The 22013-nt window shown below is 40.9% G+C and overlaps 2 protein-coding genes across 4 annotated transcripts in view; one reads left to right on the forward strand and one right to left on the reverse strand.

Annotated features, from left to right (window-relative positions):
* TMEM108 (transmembrane protein 108) overlaps positions 1-22013 on the forward strand; it is a 417094-nt gene that overhangs the window by 223689 nt on the left and 171392 nt on the right. The gene's annotated exons all lie outside the window — the stretch shown is intronic.
* LOC133073727 (obg-like ATPase 1) lies at positions 2375-3704 on the reverse strand. Its single transcript, XM_061167606.1, has one exon. The coding sequence runs from the start codon at positions 3627-3629 to the stop codon at positions 2439-2441; it is 1191 nt and encodes a 396-aa protein (XP_061023589.1). The 5' UTR covers positions 3630-3704; the 3' UTR covers positions 2375-2438.

A 22013-nucleotide genomic window follows, 5' to 3' on the forward strand; every position in this document is an offset into this window, starting at 1 on the left:
ATAAACAAAGGCTCTCTTTTAAGAGTATAAAGAGGTCATGAGACCAAAATGTTTGAGGATCATGAGGGATTAAGCCTAAATTTCTTAGATTAGCACTGCAGACTGGTTAGTACTCTGGTCCCAGATTGCCTTCTTCTTCCACGTCATCTCTCACTGATTCTCTCCATTTACATGGGTGCATGCACATGCACACATGTGTGTGTGCACACATGCACATGCACACACACACACACACACACATGCAGGCACGCACGCACGCACACTACTCCACCCTGGGGCATCCGCAGTGTGCTGACATTTCATCCTTCACAAAGCACAGTTACCCCTCAGGATCTGAGGGGCAGTTGGTCCCGGGCCCCCCTGTGGATCCCATTTCCATAGGTGTTTGGGTTCCTTACAGTCAGTCTGTGCATACTTAGAGTGGGGTAAGAGTGTATTTATTTAAAAAAAAAAAAAAACTCTGTGTATAAACAGACCCATGCAGTTCACACCTGTGTTTTTGGAGGATCAGCTTGTATTCACCTTTCCGTGTGCATATGCTTGTTTGCTTGTCTTCCAGTTCTTCAGTGTGGGGACTCCATTCATTCCCCTATCTCCAGTCTAATCTAGAGCTTGACTCATAATGGGGCTTAATATATGTTTAATGTAATTACCACATTTCTGCAAATCTAGAATGTCAAGGATGTCATTAATTGTAAAATGCACTGTTACTTTAATGAACCACTGAGAAAGAATTAATCCTTAACTGTAAAACTATCACAAGCCATCAACTATACATTACAATACAGAAGCACATGTATGGATAAAATACAGAATTATTAGAGTAGATTGTGGCTAACTGGGCAACATGTCCCTGGGTTTCTGCCACTAAATTCTCCTTTAGGACCAAGTCTCAGCAAACCAATCTGTATTCTAGCTCCTACCCTAAGTCAGCCCCATGTTTCAAATGAATTTCCTTTGGAAGCTAGAAAAAGATCCAAGTAAGTGGGCTATCCCTAACTGACTTTGGTGAGTGTATGCAGTCATCATGGTATGTTTTTCTAAGAAGTAAGAAGAGGTTGAGGTCCTTTAATGGACCAGAACCTGGTGGTCTGGAGTTGATGATAAGAAAGTGAAAGAGAAAGAAGTTAATATTCCCTGGGTTATGCAGAGAACCAATAAAGCCCTAGGACAGGGCTTGTACTGCTCACAGAGGCACAGGGCACCCTCTTGACGAGGTCTTGAAAGCCCAGGCAGGAGAGTGAGCTCGACAGATTTCCACATTCCAGAGAATTAGCCAGAGGGGGGGAGAGAGAGAGAGAGAGAGAGAGAGAGAGAGAGACAGGGACCCAACTTTCTGGTGGAGCAAGGGTGCTTTAATGATCTTTCTGTGAGTATATATAGGCTATTGTATAAGGAATTTCTTTCCACAATGATAAAGATCAGAAAACCAAATGTAGAGCAACCATTATTAAGGGAACAAGGGATTAACAATGGTCATAAGGTCAGGAGACAATCCATATCTCAGGAAAGAGGATCGAGACTAAGCAGTTTTGTCATAAGGAGAATGTTTACTGAAGGAGATTCATGCATGTGTTTCATCCTATGACCTCAGTCCTGGGAGCGGCGTGCTGTTCCACTCGTTCCTATTGCCAGGAACTGATAAGGAACAGAGGATTTGTCAGAAACAGCATGCAGGAATCCTCCTGTTAAACATTCCCTGACAATTCCCCCTTATTTATTTATTATATTTGTAAAAAGGGTCCTAACCATTTGAGTTTGTTTAGTTTTAACAATTTTTGCCTAAAGACAATGGTAAACAACAAATATAATTGTCAAGACAGTCACCAAAGTTCCAGACCTGATGCTGTGAGTAACACTCTGAAACCATCCGAGTGGGTCTAGCCCAGATAATTGATCAGCTAGTTGTTCAGCTAAAGTTTCCAAATTAGTGGAAGAGGGCAGATTTTTAGAAAAGGTTTCAAAGATTTCTTTTTATAATAATTGTACAGAGAGGCATTATCATGTGTTTTGTTTTATTTTGTTTTGTTTTTGTCAAATGTTTTATTGAGTGTAGACATCTGGAGTACTGTAAAACATGCATTATCTGTAGATTCAAAAGGAGCAAGCCACATTGTCCTCTCTGTCAAATGTGTCAGGCTTGGCATACATGATGGAGATTAATGAAGTATCATGAGAGTAATATGGTTCCTGAAAAGCTTCTACAATTTGGAGTAGGGTCTTAATCACGGGAAAAGCAAAGCTGTTCATGTTTAGTGAACTTGCAGCTCATTGGAGGTACACAGTATTTTAATTTTAAAATGAATAAAAATAATTGTTTGTGGAAGAGTCCCATCACCCCAACTTTACCTGCCCTTTCAGTTTTCAGAAATTTTAATTAAAAAAGAAAAGTATATGCCGTTTGGAAGTTGTACATTTATCTGAGCAATAATTAAAATTTATTTCTTCTTTGGTTGCTGAGGTGTATTAAATTTGAAGAAGATAATATCTCCATCTTCAACAATATAATTTCTGCCTTGTTGTCTGTACTTTGCAGCAGCCTTGACTGCATTTTCAGAACCTTCCTCTTTAAAATCTTCGTATTTCATTACTTCAGCCATAATGAATCCTTTTTCAAAATCTGTGTGAATCTTTCCTGCAGCTTGAGGAGCCTTCATCCCTTTCCTGATGGTCCATGCACGCACTTCATCTGGGCCTGCAGTGAAAAAGTATTCTAGTTGGAGTGCTGCAAACCCAGCCTTAATGATCTTTGGCAAAGTGCTTTGTGTCATGTTCGCTTCCAGATACTTCTGTCTCTCCTCAGCACTCAATTCTTGCAACCTGAGTTCCAAGGCCCCACTAAAAGGAATGACCAAGGCACCTGGGTCATACTCGTCCACCCACTCTTTAATTTTTATCAACCATTTGTTTTTCTTTCCAATGTAGTCTTTTTCGGAAAGATTAACCAAGTAGACCATTGGTTTTGAAATCAGAAATAAGTGTTTATTCAATACTTCAATCTCTTTGTCATTCCAATCATGATAGAATCGAACAGGTTTCTTTTGATCTATAACCCAGGATTTGACTTTGCACATTATGTCATATTCAGGTTTTAGTTTTTTATCTCCTCCTCTCACAGCCACTTTCTCTAGTTTATCTATAATGGGCCCAATCATTTCCTCATCTTTAAGCTGAAGCTCTTCATGTATTATTTCTATATCTCGAACAGGATCTACACTTCCTTCAACATGTGTGATATCGTCATCTTCAAAAGCACGTGTTAAATGAAAGATTCCATCACAGGCACTAATATGGGATAAAAAGGCATTTCCCAGGCCTTGCCCATTGTGAGCTCCTTTCACAAGGCCAGCAATATCCACTACATTTAGAAAAGCAGGAATTTTGCTTGCTGGTTTGTGGTACTGGCAAAGAAAGTCAAATCTTTCATCAGGCACAGGTACTCTGCTCTCATTTGGATCAATAGTGCAGAATGGGAAGTTTTCTGCTGAAGCTTGACTATTGGTTAGTACATTGAAGAAGGTAGATTTCCCAACATTTGGTAATCCAACAATACCAATTTTCAAGGAGGTTCCAAATCTTCCAATGATTGGGGGTGGTTTAATTCCATCACCTCCCTTTTTGGGGGGCATCGTGCTCGCGGCGCGCGATGACACGGGGTCCCAGCAGCAGCAGGAGATGGGTCCTGCCGGCAATGGGAGGCAGGGAGGAAGTATCGTGTATGTTTTGTAAATGAAATTTGATTTGTTCCCAGTTGTAGGCACTATGATTGAATTGAACAGGAGTAACACAAAATTGAGTAGAATTCCAATCACATTTTAGTATCACTTGTTTTTGTACATCTGTTCATTGATCTCCAACCCATTTGATGGCTGTTTTTAGTTCCCTATTTCATCTTGAATATCCTCATCTATCTGAGCCTTAGTGGCCCACATAGTATGAGCATCTTTAGTCCACTTTTGGATAAAATTATGTGTTTGAATTGAGGTTTGTAAAGCAACGTCAGCAATGGCAGCAGTGGTGCAAATAGCTATTAATCCCAAAATACCAAGAATCAGCCATCCAGTGAGTGGTTTAGATCACCGGGGCAGTTTAGTAAGTAACTGGGAAGCAAGTCCAGCCATGGGACCTTCTTCCCAGGGCCTCTGGAGATTTATTGGTAACCACAGACTACGTCAAGATCGAAGAATCAAAAGGGATTCATTTCTTAAGGAAACAGAAGAGTTAAGACAAGTATATAATTTGCAATTTATACAAGTTACAGAATGTAAAGTCTCATTGAATTGTAAACTCCCTATCGCTATAACAAAAGGAAGGGGAACACAAGCTTGTATGAAATATGATTGATTATAACGAAAGAAATAGTTACTATGATTACGACTGGTCCTTGTGAAGTGTCTAGTCCAAGTCCCAAGTTCTTTGGTGCTCGCAGCAAGTTTCCAGGTGTCCCATTGTTCAGGCCCAATCTGTTTACTGAAGACAATTTGAGGACAAGGGAAGGCCATTCCACTGTCAAGCCACCCAAGAAGTCCTTTGTCATGGTAATGCTCCATTGTAGTGTTAGTAACCTTCCATGCTACTTGAGTAGCATAGTCACACACAGTGCTGTTAATATCATCTGAGCAGTTAGATGACCACATACAATGGGGTCCCCATTCGACAATTGTATGATTAGCCAGTAATTTTCCTGATTTGGCTTGACATTTGTCCCAAGGAACAGGAGTATAAAGTTCTTGTAAGTAAACGCTTTGCATAATGTTCTTTGTTCTTTGCCTTACTCTTTCCCTAAAGTTTCAGTAGTATAAACATGGTTCACAGACAAAGATAGGGCAGTAAACAATCCAAGCAATGTCCAAAAGTCCTCTTTTGGAGTCAGGGTGAAGGCCCAAGTTTGTCGGCTAACGTTTATGCATAATTCTGTTGGGCCCATGCACAAAGGAAGGACTTCATAACCTAGAGAAATATTAGTTAGTTTCCCTTCTTCTTCAGGGTGTGAGGGCCCTTTAATGATTCATGGAGAAGGCATATGTATAGAGTCATTGGTTGATAGGATTGGTCCTTTCGCTGTCCATTCTACAACCTGTAGTAAAGGGGGGGTTGGGTATGTAAGCCCAGTAAGTATAATTAGTTAGTTCAGCTTGAGCAGGAGTGGGGAGCAGAAGCAAACAAGCAAAGTAAGCATGGCAACAAAAATATTTTCAGGACTTCGAGGCATTCCCTGTTGAGAAACCAGATTTTCAGCTTGAATAGTAAGGGTTTTAATTCGTCCCCAAGAGGGGAGATCATAAGGTTGATGCCGCCAAGGGCGGTGCTTCCTGGAGATCTTTAGAGCTGCCATGGCCCTTATTGGAATTTCTTCCTCCTGGGCTTTTTGTTGTTTTGTCTCTACTTTGAATGCCGGGGGGCCCCCTTGGGTTGAATCTTCCGAAGAGGAAGCCATGTGAGTTCATTGGATCCATCTGGAGAAATACAAGCATACCCCTTTCCCTGTAAGATTAATTTCCCAGATTTCCATTGTTTAGTTAAGCTCTCTTGGTACCAAATGGGCAGAGGAAGAGAAGTGTCCTTCAATTCCTTGAAATGTTTTTCTGCTCTTGTGAAGATATCTCCTTGTGGTAAGTTTAAAAAATTTAAAACAAATAAAGCTATATTAACAATAGTTATAGGTTTAGAGAATATCTTATGTTGGAATTTAGATAGTAGTGTTCCTGTGTATTCCCCCTTTTTAAATTTTTTTATTTGTAATTTTAGTGTGTGATGTGCTTGTTCGACTTTGTCTTATGTCTGTGGATTATAAGGAATACCTGTGATATGTTTAATAGAAAATGATTGTAAAAATTGTTTGAAATATCTTGAAGTGTAGGCAGGGCCATTGTCTGTTTTAATAGCACTAGGAGTTCCCGTTATAGTAAAGCAAGCTAATAGGTGAGTTATAACGTGTTGTGTAGCTTCACTGTGAAGAGGCATGGCCCACATAAAAGAAGAATTGGTGTCTATACAGACATGTAGGAAGGGAGATGGAGAGAGTTCAGGGCAATGAGTTACATCTATCTGCCATAGTTCATTAGGTTGCAATCACTGAGGATTAATGCTTTGTGCAATGGGTCGAAGATGTAGGGGTCTACAAGTAGAGCAATTGTTAATAATTTCTTTAGCCTGGTGGTATGGGATTTTCCATAGCTGGTGTAGAAAGCCAACATTGTTGTACAACAGAGCATGTTGTTCCTCCGGAGTAGCAAAAGAAACCAGTTTATCAGCCTGTTCGTTACCGTAAGTCATGGGGCCAGGAAGGCAGGAATGTGCTCAAATATGTGTAATATAAATGGGAGAAATGCAGTTGCTAGTAACAGATTGTAGTTCAAAAAAGAGTTGTTGAATAACAGGTTGATTGGAGTTTATGGTGGAGGTTTTTATGTTTTTTAATATGAAAACTGATTACAAGGAATCAGAGACTGTATTAGTGGGGTAAGGGTGTAGGCAAATAACTTGAATAAGAGCATATAATTCGTTTTGCTGAGCAGAATGGAATTTAGTGTAAAAGACTTCATATTCTTTGAGAGACCAGAATAAGGCTTTGGTGTTTTTAGTCCCATCTATGTAGAAAACTTCAGCTTGTGGTGTAGGCTGTGAGCTGATGATGTGGGAAATAATAAATTCAGTATTTTTGAAGAAATTCCATAGCTTGTTAGAAGGATAATGAAATGAAATTTCTCCAAAATATTTTAGAAAAGCTATTTGGAAATTGGTGGAAGTTTGTAATGCATTCTCAAATTGAGATTTATTGATAGGTATTATAATTTTATGAGGATCAGAGCCAATTAGAATTTTAGTTCTTTCATTGATAATGATTAGAGCAATTAAATCAAGGTAGGGTGTAAGTGACTTCATTCCTCTAAAATGGGTATAGATCCATTCTATTGGGTGTTCTTGTTGGGCAAGAAGTCCTGTGGGAGAATGAAGAGAGGGAAGTATAAATAATTCTAGAGGTAAATCTAGTCTGATGCGAGTAAGAAACTGTTTTTATAATTTATCTTGCACTAAATAGAGTTCCTCTCGTGCCTCTTGAGAAAGTGAACGAGGGCTATTTAAATTAGGATCTCCTTTCAAAGTATTAAATAGATTAGTCAGTTGATAATTAGCAATGCCTAATGAGGGTCTGGAGAAGGCAATGGCAACCCACTCCAGTACTCTTGCCTGGAAAATCCCATGGACAGAGGAGCCTGGTAGACTGCAGTCCATGGGGTTGCTAAGAGTTGGACATGACTGAGCAACTTCACTTTCATTTTCACTTTCATGCATTGGAGAAGGAAATGGCAACCCACTCCAGTGTTCCTCCCTGGAGAATCCCAGGGATGGGGGATCCTGGTGGGCTGCCGTCTATGGGGTCACACAGAGTCAGACATGACTGAAGCACTTGGCAGCAGCAGCAGCAGCAATGAAGGTCTAATCCAATTTATATCACCTAAGAGTTTTTGAAAATCATTTAAAGTTGATAATGTATCAATACGAATCTGTGTTAGTTGGGGAATAATATGTTGTCTATTAACAACAAATCTTAAATAATGGTAAGGTGTAGAGGTTTGAATTTTTTCAGGGACAATGATTAACCCAGAGTTTTTTAAGCATTGTTGAGATATATCAAACATGTGTTGAGTTTCTAAAACAGATGGAGCCAAAAACAATATATCATCCATATAATTAATAATAAGAAAATCAGGAAACTGTTTTCTCACAGACTCAAGCGGTTTAGCTACATAGTATTGACACATGGTGGGAGAATTCATCATTCCTTGAGGCAGCACAGTCCATTGATATCATTTATGAGGCCCAATGTGATTAGGAAAAGGGAGAGAGAAAGTGAATCTCTCTCAGTCTAAAGGGTGTAAAGGTATATTAAAAAAGCAATCTTGTAAACCAATAATAATAATGTGCCAGTTTTGAGGAATAGTAGTAGGTGATGGGGTCCCTGGTTGCAATGCACCCAAAGGTTTCACAGATGCATTAACTTTTCTAAGGTCTGTTAAGAGACGCCATTTGTTAGATTTCTTTTTTATAACAAAAATAGGAGAGTTCCAAGGAGAGCAAGATTCCTCAATATGTTTCAATTCTAATTGTGTGTCTATAAGTTCTTTAGCAGCCTGTAATTTTTCTTTCGTAAGGGCCACTGCTCTGTTCAAGTAGGCTCGTTGTTCTTCCAAGTTATTTTAATAATTGCATTATTTGTTAAATGAGCAGTGGCCCCTAGGAAAAATGTGGAATGTATATCTGAGTTTGTCATTGCATAAGTAAGTCCCTTTCTATTAGATTAAGGGATGCATCTATCACATCAGGTCTTAATGTTTCAGGTTGGCCTTCTGGTCTCTCACATGGGTAGATTTGAACAATTTGATAAACCTCTTGTACTTTGGTTTGAGAAATTTCTGCAGTTTGGCAAGAGATTTTTTGTGTAGGCCAGGATTTGGGCCATAAGTGTTTGGAAATAATAATAATCAGATCCAGTGTCGAGGAGACCAGAAAATCTTTTACCATTAATTTTGATATTTATATTTGGTCAGGCATATTCAGATACCAATGATGTCCATAAGGATTGTTTTTGATCTGTACTGTCAAATCTGTCTGTCCGTACATCATTAGAGGAGTTAATAGAAATGTAAGGTAAAAGAAGTAATTGAGCAATTTTGTCCCCCTTTTTGAATTGTCATAGAATCTGAGATGACATCATAATTTGAATTTTTCCTTTATAATCTCAATCAGTTACTCTGGGGTGAACAGTAATTTCTTGGAAGTCAAATTAGATCGGCCAAGTAAAAGACCAAAGGTTTGTAGGGGCAGGGACCCAAAAAGTCCAGTAGGTATTATAGAAGGGACTGTTTGAGGGTAAAGGAGAAAATCATTTAGAGCTGGTATATCGATGGCAGCAGTGTCGGATGTTGTGGGTTTGAGGGAAAAGATGGGATTTGACCCTGGTTTTTGTTGAAGGGGACCTGGGGTGTCCCCTGCTTGGAGTTTCCCAGAACAGGCTTTCCTTCAATATCAAATTTAGATTTACAATCTTTGGCCCACTGTATTTCTCTACGACAGCGAAGGCAGATTTTTGGAGGTCTTCTATTAGCCTTCTTAGGGCAGTCTCTTTTTAAATGCTTCTTATCTCCACATGTAAAACATATTTCATTTCCTTTTCTAAAGGCAGCAGCCATTGTTTCAGCTAGCATTTGCATCTTTTGAGTTTCTGATCCTAGATTGTGACAAGCCTTCAAATAATCAATAATAGTCTCAGTCTCACAAATCAGAGCAATAGCTTTTTGACATTCCTGATTTGCATTTTCATGAGCAAGTATTTTTTCTAGCTGTTTTTTGGCTTTTTCTCCGATTACAGTACAGGAAATAATCTAGCTAAAAAATCAGCATAATTTTCATTAGGTTCTTGTAATATTTTAGTTTAGCTACTTGTAGGCTCTCCTTGAGGATTAATTCAATCTCAAGCTTCAAGGGCCACTGTTTTTAATTGTTCATGCAACAAGGGAAGGCATTGTATTTGAGCTTCTATGGTATCAAATTGTCTGGTGCCAGTTAACATTTCAAAAGTAATTTGGTTTTGGAGAGCACCAACTCGAGCATTCTTGTTAGCATGATCTCTGGCTATATCATGAAACCACATTGTCCATTGAAGATATTTTCTTGGTTTAAGGAAAGCTTTTACTAAAATTCACTAATCATAGGGAATATAGTTTCCAATAGAAGATGTCACAGCATTTAGAAGCTCTTTAGTAAAAGGTGAATGTGGGCCATACATAGTTACAGCCATTTTCATTTGTTGTATGTAAAAAAAAAAAAACCAATACCTTCATATTGAGGTATTATGTGTCCTTGAGCATCAGGATTTCTTAAAACTGGAAAGGCAGAGAAACCATCAAATTCAGATACTTGTGATTGCAAAGCCAGTCATTCAGAGAGCCTCTGTCATGGAGGAAAGTGGGTAGGTATCGGTTTTTTGCAAGTATGAGTCTGTGTTAAAGACTTATCATTATTGTCTAGAAGAGTATTGTCAGTTTTGATGTCAAAAAGTGTCTCAGGAGAGTTGTTGTCAGATTCATTAGGTTTTAACAAAGAGAGACTTTTGGATTCATGCCTGTTGGCAGAGGATGAGCATTTGGAGCAACCGGGGCAGGGCTTGTAGGAAAATTTTGAAATATTTTATGTTGTTTTAATTGGGCCTTTTGTAAAGTTTTATCATCTAATTTATATTTATGTAATAAGTGTTTTGTCTGTTGTCGAGTATTGGGAGGGCTAGAATTACCTTGAAATGGCAGAATTACAGCTTTAATGAGAGCCCACAGGGGCCAGAAATCAACTGGAATATTTTTTCTCTGTCTGGCAGCTCATTCAACATTTTTTTTGAATTTTTTCAAAATTTTTTTTGTCAAATTTTTAACTCAAAACTGTCTTTATCAGGGAACCAAGGATTACATTTAACCATTGTTTGAAGGCAAGCCTCTATTTGTTGGCACAAAAGTCCCTGAGCTTTAAACACATGGTGAAGTAAAGTAGAGAAATGATGGGGCTTTCCAGCCGTTTGACCCATGTCTTAGTACTTACCGACCTCAATAGGTCATGAGTCACTCTGTCCGAAATGTCACGTATACCGGGTCCCTGTTTGGGCGCCATTTGTTGAGGTTCTTTAATGGACTGGAACCTGGTTGCCTGGAGTCAACGATAAGAAACTGAAAGAGAAAGAAACTAGTATTCCCTGGGTTATGCAGAGAGCCAATAAAGCCCTACAACAGGAGGCACAGGGTGCCCTCTCGAAGAGGTCTTGAAAGCCCGGGCAGGAGAGTGAGCTCAGCAGGTTTCCATGCTCCGGAGAATTAGCTGGAGGGAGAGAGAGAGAGAAAGAAAGAAAGACACGGGGACCCAAGTCTCTGGTGGAGCAAGGGTGCTTTAATGATCTTTCTGTGAGTATTATAGGCTGTTGTACAAGGAATTTCTTTCGACAATGATAAAGATCAGAAAACCAAACGTACAACAACAGTTATCAAGGAAACAAGGGATTAACAATGGTCATAAGGTCAGGAGACAATCCATATCTCAGGAAAGAGGATGGAGACTAAGCAGTTTTGTCATAAAGAAAATGTTTACTGAAAGAGATTCATGCATGTGTTTCATCCTATGACCTCAGTCCTGGGAGTGACATGCCGTTCCACTCATTCCTATTGCCAGGAACTGATAAGGAACAGAGGATTCATGAGAAACAGCATGCAAGAATCCTCCTGTTAAACATTCCCTGACAAGTTTTCCTTGAGGTTAAGGAGGGAGAGCTGGTGTAAATCATAACTGAATGATGTGGAATTAATGTCCAAACAAGTGTTAACTCCAGAAATCTAGGCTTTTTTAAATGTTACAGGCAGTCATAAAGATATTGCATTAGTTATATAGTGGAAGTGAAAAATAGATTCAAGAGATAAGAACTGATAGACACAGTGGCTGAAAAACTGTGGACAGAGGTTCATGACATTGTACAGGAGGCAGTGACCAAGACCATCCCCAAAAAAAGAAATGCAAAAAGGAAAAATGGTTGTCTAATGAGGGCTTACAAATATCTGAGAAAAGGAGAGACGTGAAAGGCAAAGGAGAAAAGGAAAGATATACCCATCTGAATTCAGAGTTCCAAAGAATAGCAATGAGAGATAAGAAAGCCTTCCTAAGTGATTAATGCAAAGAAATAGAGGAAAACAATAAGATGGGAAAGACTAGAGAACTTTTTACAAAAATTAGAGATACCAAAGAAATATTTCATGCAAAGATGAGCACAATAAAGGACAGAAATGGTATAGACCTAACAGAAGCAGAAGATATTAAGATGAGATGACAAGAATACGCAGAAGAACTATACAAAAAAGATCTTAATGACCCAGATAACTGTGATGGTATGATCACTCACCTAGAGTCAGACATCCTGGAATGCGAAGTCAAGTGGGCCTTAGGAAGCATCACTATGAACAAAGCTAGTGGAGGTGGAGCTGATGGAATTTCAGATGACCTGTTTCAAATCCTAAAAGATAATGCTGTGAAAGTGCTGCACCCAATATGCCAGCAAATTTGGAAAACTCGGCAGTGACCACAGGACTGGAAAAGGTCAGTTTTCATTCCAATCCCAAAGAAAAGCAATGCCAAAAAGTGTTCAAACTACCGGACAAGTGCATTCATCTCACAGGCTATCAAACTAATGCTCAAAATTCTCCAAGTGATGCTTCAATAGTACATGAACCAAGAACTTCCTGGTATTCAAGCCGGATTTAGAAAAGGGAGAGGTACCAGACATCAAATTGCCAACACTGGGTTACAGAAAAAGCAAGAGAGTTCCAGAAAAATAGCTACTTCTGCTTTATTAACTACACCAAAGCCAAGAACTTCCTGGTATTCAAGCCGGATTTAGAAAAGGGAGAGGTACCAGACATCAAATTGCCAACACTGGGTTACAGAAAAAGCAAGAGAGTTCCAGAAAAATAGCTACTTCTGCTTTATTAACTACACCAAAGCCTTTGACTGCATGAATCACAACAAACTGGAAAATTCTTCAAGAGATGGGAATACCAGACCACCTTACCTGCCTCCTGAGAAATCTGTATGCAGGTCAAGAAGCAGCAGTTAGAACTGGACATGGAACAACAGACTGGTTCCAAATTAGAAAAGGAGTATGTCAAGGCTGTATATTGTCACCCTGCTTATTTAACTTATGTGCAAAGTACATCATGTGAAATACCAGACTGGATGAAGCACAAGTTGGAATCAAGATTGCTGGGAGAAATATCAATAACCTCAGACATGCAGATGACACCACCCTTAAATGGCAGAAAGCGAAGAGGAACTAAAGAGCTTCTTGATGAAAGTGAAAGAGGAGAGTGAAAAAGTTGGCTTAAAACTCAACATTCAAAAAACAAAGATTATGACATCTGGTCCCATCACTTCATGGCAAACAGATGGGGAAACAATGGAAACAGCGACAAACTTTATTTTTGGATGCTCCAAAATCACTGCAGATGGTGACTGCAGCCATGAAATTAAAAAATGCTTGCTCCTTGGAAGAAAAGTTATGACCAACCTAGACAGCATATTAAAAATCAGAGACATTACTTTGCCAACAAAGGTCTGTCTAGTCAAAGCTATGACTTTTCCAGTAGTCATGTATGCATGTGAGAGTTGGACCATAACGAAAGCTGAGCACCAAAGAATTGATGCTTTTGAACTGTGGTGTTGGAGAAGAGTCTTGAGAGTTCCTTGAATTTCAAGGAGATCCAACCAGTCAATCCTAAAGGAAATCAATCCTGAATATTCTTTGGAAGCACTGATGCTGAAGCTCCAATACTTTGGCCACCTGATGGGAAGAAATGACTCACCAGAAAAGACCCTGATGCTGGGAAAGATTGAAGGGGGGAGTAGAAGGGGATGACAGAGGATGAAATGGTTGGATAGCATCGCCAACTCGATGGACATGAGTTTGAACAAGCTCCAGGAGATGGTGGTGGACAGGGAATCCTGGCATGCTGCAGTCCATGGGTTCACAGAGTCAGATATGACTGAGTGGCTGAACTGAACTGCACTTTCCTCAGAAATGAAGAGTTTTCATTTTCTCCACCCACCATTGAAGGAGCTTCCCTCTCTCACTGGAGGTGCCTGACTATACCCTCCATGGAGGATAACATGTGGCAGACACAGTTAAGGACTCAGATTGTGGATTAAGACTGTGTGGGCACTTGCTAAATTGCTTCAGTCATGTCCGACTCTGCAGTGTTATGGACTGTAGCCCACCAGGCTCCTCTCTCCATGGGATTCTTCTGGCAAGAATGCTGGAGTGGGTTGCCATGCCCTCCTCCAGGAGATCTTCCTGACCCAGGGATTGAACTGGTGTCTCTTATGTCTGCTGTATTGGCAGGCAAGTTCTTTACCACTAGCACCACCTGGGAAGCCCCAGGTTAAGACTGCTACTGCTAAGTCGCTTCAGTCATGTCCGACTCTGTGCGACCCCACAGACAGCAGCCCACCAGGCTCCCCCGTCCCTGGGTGTCTCCAGGCAAGAACACTGGAGTGGGTTGCCATTTCCTTCTCCACAGGTTAAGACTACTTTGGCTCAAATCCTGGTTTGCCACAAATTATTATCCAAATGATTTTTGCCTCTTTCGGTACCAAACTTGCCAGTTAAGCGTGCCTCCAAATAGCTGTTGGAGCATCTGCCCTCCACCCCTTACAGATCTATCTCCCCAGAGGCCATGAAAGTAGAAAAGCAAAGTGCTACCACCAGTAGCTATAACAATGGTAGTGACACATCTGTTCTCCAGTTAGCATTATGGAAATTGGAGGTGTCCGTTTCATCAGCACCACAATTCAGTATTTCAGAATGGATTACTCCGATTGGCTTTTGTTGCTGGTTCTCAAACCTAGATATACATTAGAATCACCTGGAGAACTTTTAATAAATCTCCTTGCCCAGACCCCAAACCAGATCAATTAGAATCTTTGGCAGACAGGGTGGAAAGTGTGGGGCCTGGGTATCCAGTGATTCTAACATGCAACAGGGTTGAGAATCACTGGCAACAGTGATAACCATGCAACAGAATTACCTGGAAGGCTTATTTAAATACAGATTGCTGGGCACCACCCCTGGAATTTCTGACTCAGTATATTGGGATTGTAACTTGCTCTTCTAAATTTTCTCTGATGCCAAAGAAGCTTTGGTCCAGGGACCACACTTTGAAAATCACTGTCTTAGACAAAAGAAGTGCTGTCTCCTGGAGCCAAAGATGCTTTCAATTTCCCTGGATCACTTGAGCCGGGTGAAGTGGTGAAGTGAATCTTGGAGCAAAACCAGGGTCAGTTAGGAAGGAAGAGGAAGGAAGTTTGAAAGGAAGGAAGTGGAAGAAATCCAAAAGAATCAGTATTTTAAGGTTAGGAACTGTTAGAAGTTGAGGTTTCAGTTACTTCTTGGGATACACTGGAAGTTAGTTTTCACTCTGTTTTTTTTTAAAAAAAAAAAAAAGGCTTAGCCCAGGTTGGATGCATGAGACAAGTGCTTGGGGCTGGTGCACTGGGAAGACCCAGAGGGGTTGGGTGGGGAGGGAGGTGGGAGGGGGGATCGGGATGGGGAATACATGTAAATCCATGGCTGATTCATGTCAATGCATGGCAAAAACCACTACAATATTGTAAAGTAATTAACCTCCAACTAATAAAAATAAATGGAAAAAAAAAGGTACTCAGAATGGACTAGCTAAGCTTATGTTGTTGTTGTGCAGTTGCTCAGTTGTGTCTGACTCTTTGCGACCCTATGGAATGCAGCACTCAGGCTTCCCTATCCTTCACCATCTCCTGGAGTTTACTCAAACTCATGTCTTTTGAGTCGGTGATGCCATCCAACCACCTCTTCCTCTGTCATCCCCTTCTCCTCCTGTCTTCAGTCTTTCCCAGCAGCAGGATCATTTCCAATGATTCTGCTCTTCGCATCAGGTGGCCAAAGTATTGGAGCTTCAGCTAAGGTTATAAACAGAGACAAAACAGGAGAATGGCCCTCAACTCTGGCTGTTTACTGCATCAGGCCCACTTTAGAACTTGATTTTATATGACTATTTCTTCATTTCATGCTGGATAATTAGTTTGCAAATCAGGAAATTGAGGCTGGAATTTTTTTATTGTGAAAAAAATTTTTCTTAATGTTTCCTAGGGAGAACAGATCTCCTTGATTCTGAAGGTTAACTCATTTACACAGAAAACTTGAGGAAATAACACTTTGGAGTCCAACAGTAACCCAGAAAACTTGTGCATACTGGGCCTTTAAAGGTGTCATGTTGATTTAATGTCTTTTACATTTTAGACTGTGATTTTTTTTAATTTGCCTAAGTTAGCAATTCTCTTATGCAGATTAAACAAACCATAATAGACATTCTCATTGTAAGCAATGCCAGTGAAGACTGAGGAATAAAATGTCTTAAAGAAACTCAATTTTATGACTTTAGAGTGTACTCCATTATACACACAGCAGAGGCATAGGTGAGGGAAGTCATGCTCACACCTAGAGCTGTTGACTTAGGTAAATTTAAATGTTAACAGTTAATGAATTTTAATGAATCATATAGAAAATTCAATTTCTACATCAAAATTCTATATGAATTTTCAATATGAAAGTACTTTTGCTAAAACATACAGTGGGAGAGAGCATAGAATTTGGATTTGAAGGATGTACTTTGTGCTCTCATGTCTTCTCTTAGCAGTTTTGTCGTTTTGCACAGAGCACTTAACTGCCCAGAGCTGCCTCATTTTCCTTAACTACATGACACAAATGATGTCTACCTTGAGGATTGTTGTGAGAGTTAAATGATCAGGGTATAAACACATTTCATAAGTTGTAAAATGCCTTCTAAACATGGGCTGTTCTGCTATCATCCTTAAATAACTTAGGGCTTCCCTTGTGGCTCAGGTGGTAAGCAATGCAGGAGACCTGGGTTTGATCCCTGGGTTTGGAAGATCCCCTGGAGAAGGGAAAGGCTACCCACTCCAGTATTCTGGCCTGGAGAATTCCATGGACTGTATAGGCGATGGGGTCACAAAGAGTCAGACATGACTGAGCAACTTTCACTTTTCACTTTAAATAACTTAAGCATTTTGTTGTTGTTGTTAAATTGTGCTATTGTTTAGTAAATCTCATTTAAAAATTTTAAAAAGGAAATGTGATAAACAGTCTAGTATGTCCCTACCCAGCTTCCAATTCAGTAGAACACTTATTCATGCACATGAAACTCAAGGGAGCTATTCTAATAGGGTGTTTTCTGGCTTATTGGGGTCTGATTAAATTCTGGAAAAATTCTTCTAAATGAGAGAGGTTGGAGCAGAATTTTTTTAATGAATAAAAAGAATTTTTCCTCAGCAGATTCATTTTGACTTGTAATAAATCTTCTCTGGAAGTTTTTTGGATGGTTCAATCATTGCCTTTATGAATATGAGGGACACTGGAAATTGTCCAGCTAGAATCCAAGAAGCTCCCCAGACCTAAGCCATGTTGCCTTTGCCAGCTCTCCTTAATCTCCCTCTCCTGTTCACCCATTTCCCTTCCTTCCCTTTGAGTTATCTTCCTCACCAAGCTCTCTCTTCCCTTTGTATTTCCCCTTCAGGAGTTTCTGAAACTTTCTCCTGCAAGGCATAAATCCTTTATCTGTTGCAGGTGTCCTGACAGCCCCTCAAAAGTAAATTTCTTGCCTTCGTTCTGGTGGTACCAGCATGTCACTTAGGATATCACAGGGTGCCCTGTGAGCTGTGGCCAGTCATATTACTTATCCCCCTGTCTTTGCATCTTCATCAGTTTCCTCTATAAAAAGCTCACTATGGCTGCCATATGACATTAGCACAAACTTGGTGGTTTAAAACAGCAGAACTTTTTTTTCTCACAGTTATGGGGGCCAGAAGTCTGAATTCAGGGTGTCCGCAGAGCTGCACTCCCTGTAAAGGCTCCAAGAGAGAATCCTTCCTTGACTCTTCCATTCTGGTGGCTCCAAGATGTTCCTTGGTTTGTGGCTGCATCACTCCAGATTCTGCCTTTGTCTTCACATGGCCTTCCCTCTTATTCTTGTGTCTCTCCTCTGTGTATCTCTTGTAAGGACACTTGTCAGTGGATTTAGGGCCTACTGGATAATCAAGCATGATCTCATCTCAAGATCCTTGATTACACCTGCAGAACTATTTTTTCCAAATAAGGTCTCATTAACAGGTTTCCAGGAGGACCACAGTCCATGGGATTGCAAAGAGTCGGATATGACTAAGTGACTAACACTTTCAACAGGTTTCTAGGTTAGGACATAATTAGGCCTTTTGAGGGACCACACTTCAACCAATCAGAGCATGATCTTGCTACACTTCATAGAGTTGGTAATATAAGTATATCAAGCCCTTAGCACAGTGCCGAGTTCCGAATGGGTGCTCAGGACATAGTGAGTGTGGTTGGAGGAGTAGGGTCTCAGGAAATGGAACCAGTGCGCTTATGAGTTTATACAGCTTTCTGAAGAAGTTTTACCACAAAGTGAGGGCAGAAGAGCACCTATTGTTTAAAAAAACAAAACAGTGAGCCCAACCCAACTGGGGTAAAAGTTCCCAGGAAAGATTTGCAGAGACTGAGTGCTGTAGGGCTATGAGCTTCAGGGACATGAGATGCACGCTGAGGCTGAGCCTCTATGGCAGGAATGGCTCTAGCTGAGATTCCCAGGCCCGTGTGTAGCTGGTGCACAGGCTGCGTCTCCTGACCTTGCCAGGGACTGCAGTATTTGATGAGAAGAGGCAAGAATTAGATTTCCTTGAACTGTGATGAGTGAGTCTGGTTAACACTGAGCATAAGGGCTTTAACGATTTCCCTGGGATATTCTCTCAGACAACTGTCTCCCACAGGGCAGAGCCCAGGCTCTGTGCTGGCAGCTGCAGGGTCTTCTAATTATAACATGGCTTGGGAGAGAGCCTGGAACCCTCTGAGATGAAAAGACGCTACAGTTTACTTTGAAATTCCTTGGTTAGGCGCAGAAATGAGAGCGTAACCAGCTTCCCCCAAAGCCAGAGTCCAGATGTCACCTGAATGGGGGACCAAGTATTGTGCCCCAAGTCCCTGCTGGGTCATGCCCCAGCATCCAGGGTTGCAGTGGAAGGTGCATAGGAAGGTGATAGGTGGGGAGGGTGGGAAGCTCTCGGTCAGGGCACTTGAACAGGGGTGGTGATTATTAAGACTCCAGCTCAGGCCTGGAGGCCACTAGGAGGTTGGAGGAGTGCCAGCCTGCAAGAAACCTGAGTGGCTGGGCAGCTTCCTTGTCTGAATACATGGGGACTCATCTAAGTACTTGGAACAGAGCCAAAAACTTTGAGTCATAATTATTTCCACCACTGTTACCATCCCTTCCCCTACTTATCCCATTTCTCTGGACTTAAAAGTGAAACCTTATCTCTCTTTTATCTCTGGGACCTGTTTTCATTCTCATATACCGTGTTACAAATCCAAGCTATTACATCTCCGCCCTTTCCCCTATGAGTCCCCTTCCTAAGTCTCCTTCTTTGAGAGCCTGTCTGGAGTCCCAGCTGAGCATCAAAAGTGACTGGAGAAGGACTGGTGATGAAAGTATCTGTGGTTAGAGATGTAATTGAAATCCGCCCGGATGTGGCCCCATGGGTGTCTCCTGTGCATTATTAAATTGGGATGATAAATGAAGAGGCTAGGTGTTTTCATCTTTTCCTGAAGATGTGGCTATTACAGATGTGGTCTCCTTGGGAGTTTTTCCCCATAGGTGGAACTTCAGCATGTCATTGCCAGTCTGGGAATCCAGATTTCCCCAATCAATGGGTACTTCAAAAATAAAAAATTCCAAAACTTAGGAATTATGTATAAACTTCTGAGGGATTTGTAGTATAATTATTAAGGAAGGAAGGCAGTCTTTATGCAGGACACCTAATTGTTCTTGTGAGAAAAACATCCTTGTGTGTACAGCAGGGAATTGAGGTTTACCTTCTGATGTTACATGAGAATGTATAGGCTTTATATCAAATAAATTTCATTTTCTTAAAAAAAAAGGAAAGAAGGGAGGAAGAGAAAGAGGAGGCATCAGATAAGCAATTGCTAAGTCTTGAAAGAGATTAATGGTCAGGATTTTTCCACTTGCTTCCTCTTTCTTTCATTTTCCATGACAAGACTTTATTCCCTGGAATATGTGGAAGAGTCAGGTACTTTCAGAGCTGAATGGAAGACCCTTTAGTAATTGCCACTCTGTCTAACAGATGAAGAAACTGATTCCATCCTGAAAGGATAAGTTGATGTGAGGGCAGAGGCTCAAACATGGGTCCCCAGAGCCAGAGGCAGAGCTCCCTCCAGGCTTCCTTCCACCACCCTCCACCCTCCATCTTCCCTTCTGCTCCAGCCTACTTCCTTTATCAAGTATTCCAACAACCTGGTGTGCCTGGCTCCCTGCTGCTCAGGATTGGTCCCCTGACCTCAGCCCAGCAGCTTCCTCCCCAACCAACCTCTCTCCATGACATTATCTTGGTTTAAGTTCTGCTAGCACACAGAGCTATCTGACATTTTTCTTTGCCCCTTGTTCTGCATTGCCTACATGTCCTCTTGGAATGTCAGCTGTGAGCCAACATACTGTATTCCCAGCATTGAACAGCACCTGGCTCATGGAAATCCCCCAACAAAAGAATGGATGAAGAAGTTGTGGTATATATACAAAAATGGAATATTACTCAGCCATAAAAAGGAACACATTTGAGTCAGTTCTAATGAGGTGGATGAACCTAGAACCGATTATACAGAGTAAAGTGAGTCAGAAAGAGAAAGATAAATACCGTATTCTAGCACATATATACGAAATCTAGAAAAAATGGTACTGAAGAATTTATTTACAGGGCAACAATGGAGAAACAGACATAGAGAATAGACTTATGGACAAGGGGAGATGGGTGGAGAGGGTAAGATGTATGGAAAGAGTAACATGGAAACTTACATTACCATATGTAAAATAGAGAGCCCACAGGAATTTGTTGTATGGCTCAAGAAACTCAGACAGGGGCTCTGTATCAACCTAGAGGGATGGGATGGGGAGGAGATGGGAGGGAGCTTCAAAAGGGAGGAAATATATGTATACCTATGGCTGATTCATGTTGAGGTTTGACAGAAAACAGCAAAATTCTGTAAAGCAATTATCCTTCAATAAATTTTTTTTTTTTTTCAAAGCAACATTACAATAGAATGAACCAGACAGAGGACCAATGGGCAGGTTTTTTGGGTGGTTCACATTGTCAGGTGAGACTCATATAGAAAGGGGTGGAATTATGGTCTAGATCATCACTGTCTGATAGACATAAAGAATGCAAGCTACAATTTAATATCTTCTAATAGCCATATTAGAAAAAGTGGGTAGAAATAGGTGAAATTAATTTTAGCACTATAGTGATATTTTATTTATTTATTTAATATATTTTAAATATTCTTATTTCAACATGTAATCAATATTTTTAAAAGTATTAGTGATGTAGTTTGCTTCTTTCTTTCATTCCAGGTCTTTGAAATCCCATATATAATTTGTACTTATACCACATCTCAATTTGGATGTTGAATTTTTATCAGAAATACTTGACTGACACTTAGATTTCATAAAACATATAGTTGAAAAATTAGATTCACATAAATGTTTTTCTAGCACTTGAATTTGGTATCAGTTTTTAAGTTTAGTTAAAAGTGAATAAAATTTTAAAACTCAGCTCCTCAGCCACTAGCAGCACTTCAAGCTCAAGGTGCCACCTGTGGCTGCACACGGGTGTGTCACTGACACCTGAGGGTTGGTTTTGGCATGCCTCTGCCCTTCCTGCCCTCCGTCCGCCCCATGGTACAGAGCCTGGTGGGCAGGACCCACTGAGGCAGAACACCGGGGCCTTGGCCATGATAGATGACTGTGCCTCTAGCCCACCCGTCTCTGGGCATCATGTTAAGAGGTAGGAGTTGGTAAATCCCTTTAAGTAAAATGGTTTTATTTTGAGTTGTTTTAGAGAAAGGGCAAGATCAGGGATTCTCATACTGCCCACAGAGACCATATAGTCCAGGGATGAATCAAAGCACACATTGGGGCCTCTCTTGTAGTGGTGGCATCAGACTCAGGGCTTAGAAAATACAGAGAGCGTCACACAGAGCAGAGGGCCCGACTCTGGAGCAACCTGCTCGCATGGCTCTGACTGGGTGAGCCACAGAGGCACCGAGAGTTTCTGTCCAGGAAGGCTTCTTCCTCAGATCCTCTGCAGGTCCTGCACTAATGAGCATCCCTCCTGCGAAGCATGTTTTGAGATCTGCAGCCCCCCTGTGTACATCTCATCCTGACCTCTCCTGTAGTCCAGGCCGGGCAGCACTGTGTCTCCCTCAGCCCCCGAGGAGCTTAATGATGCAGGGGTAGACATGCTATTTCTCACAGCTTTCTTACACTTGTCCGGGAGGCCTGGGTATCATGCAATGAGCT

The sequence above is a fragment of the Dama dama genome, chromosome 19 (genome assembly GCF_033118175.1).
Source record: "Dama dama isolate Ldn47 chromosome 19, ASM3311817v1, whole genome shotgun sequence".
Classification (NCBI taxonomy): Eukaryota; Metazoa; Chordata; class Mammalia; order Artiodactyla; family Cervidae; genus Dama; species Dama dama.

Bases quoted from the DNA above. Each gene is read 5' to 3' on its own strand.
- LOC133073727 (XM_061167606.1), bottom strand. From the start codon at position 3,629: ATGCCCCCCAAAAAGGGAGGTGATGGAATTAAACCACCCCCAATCATT.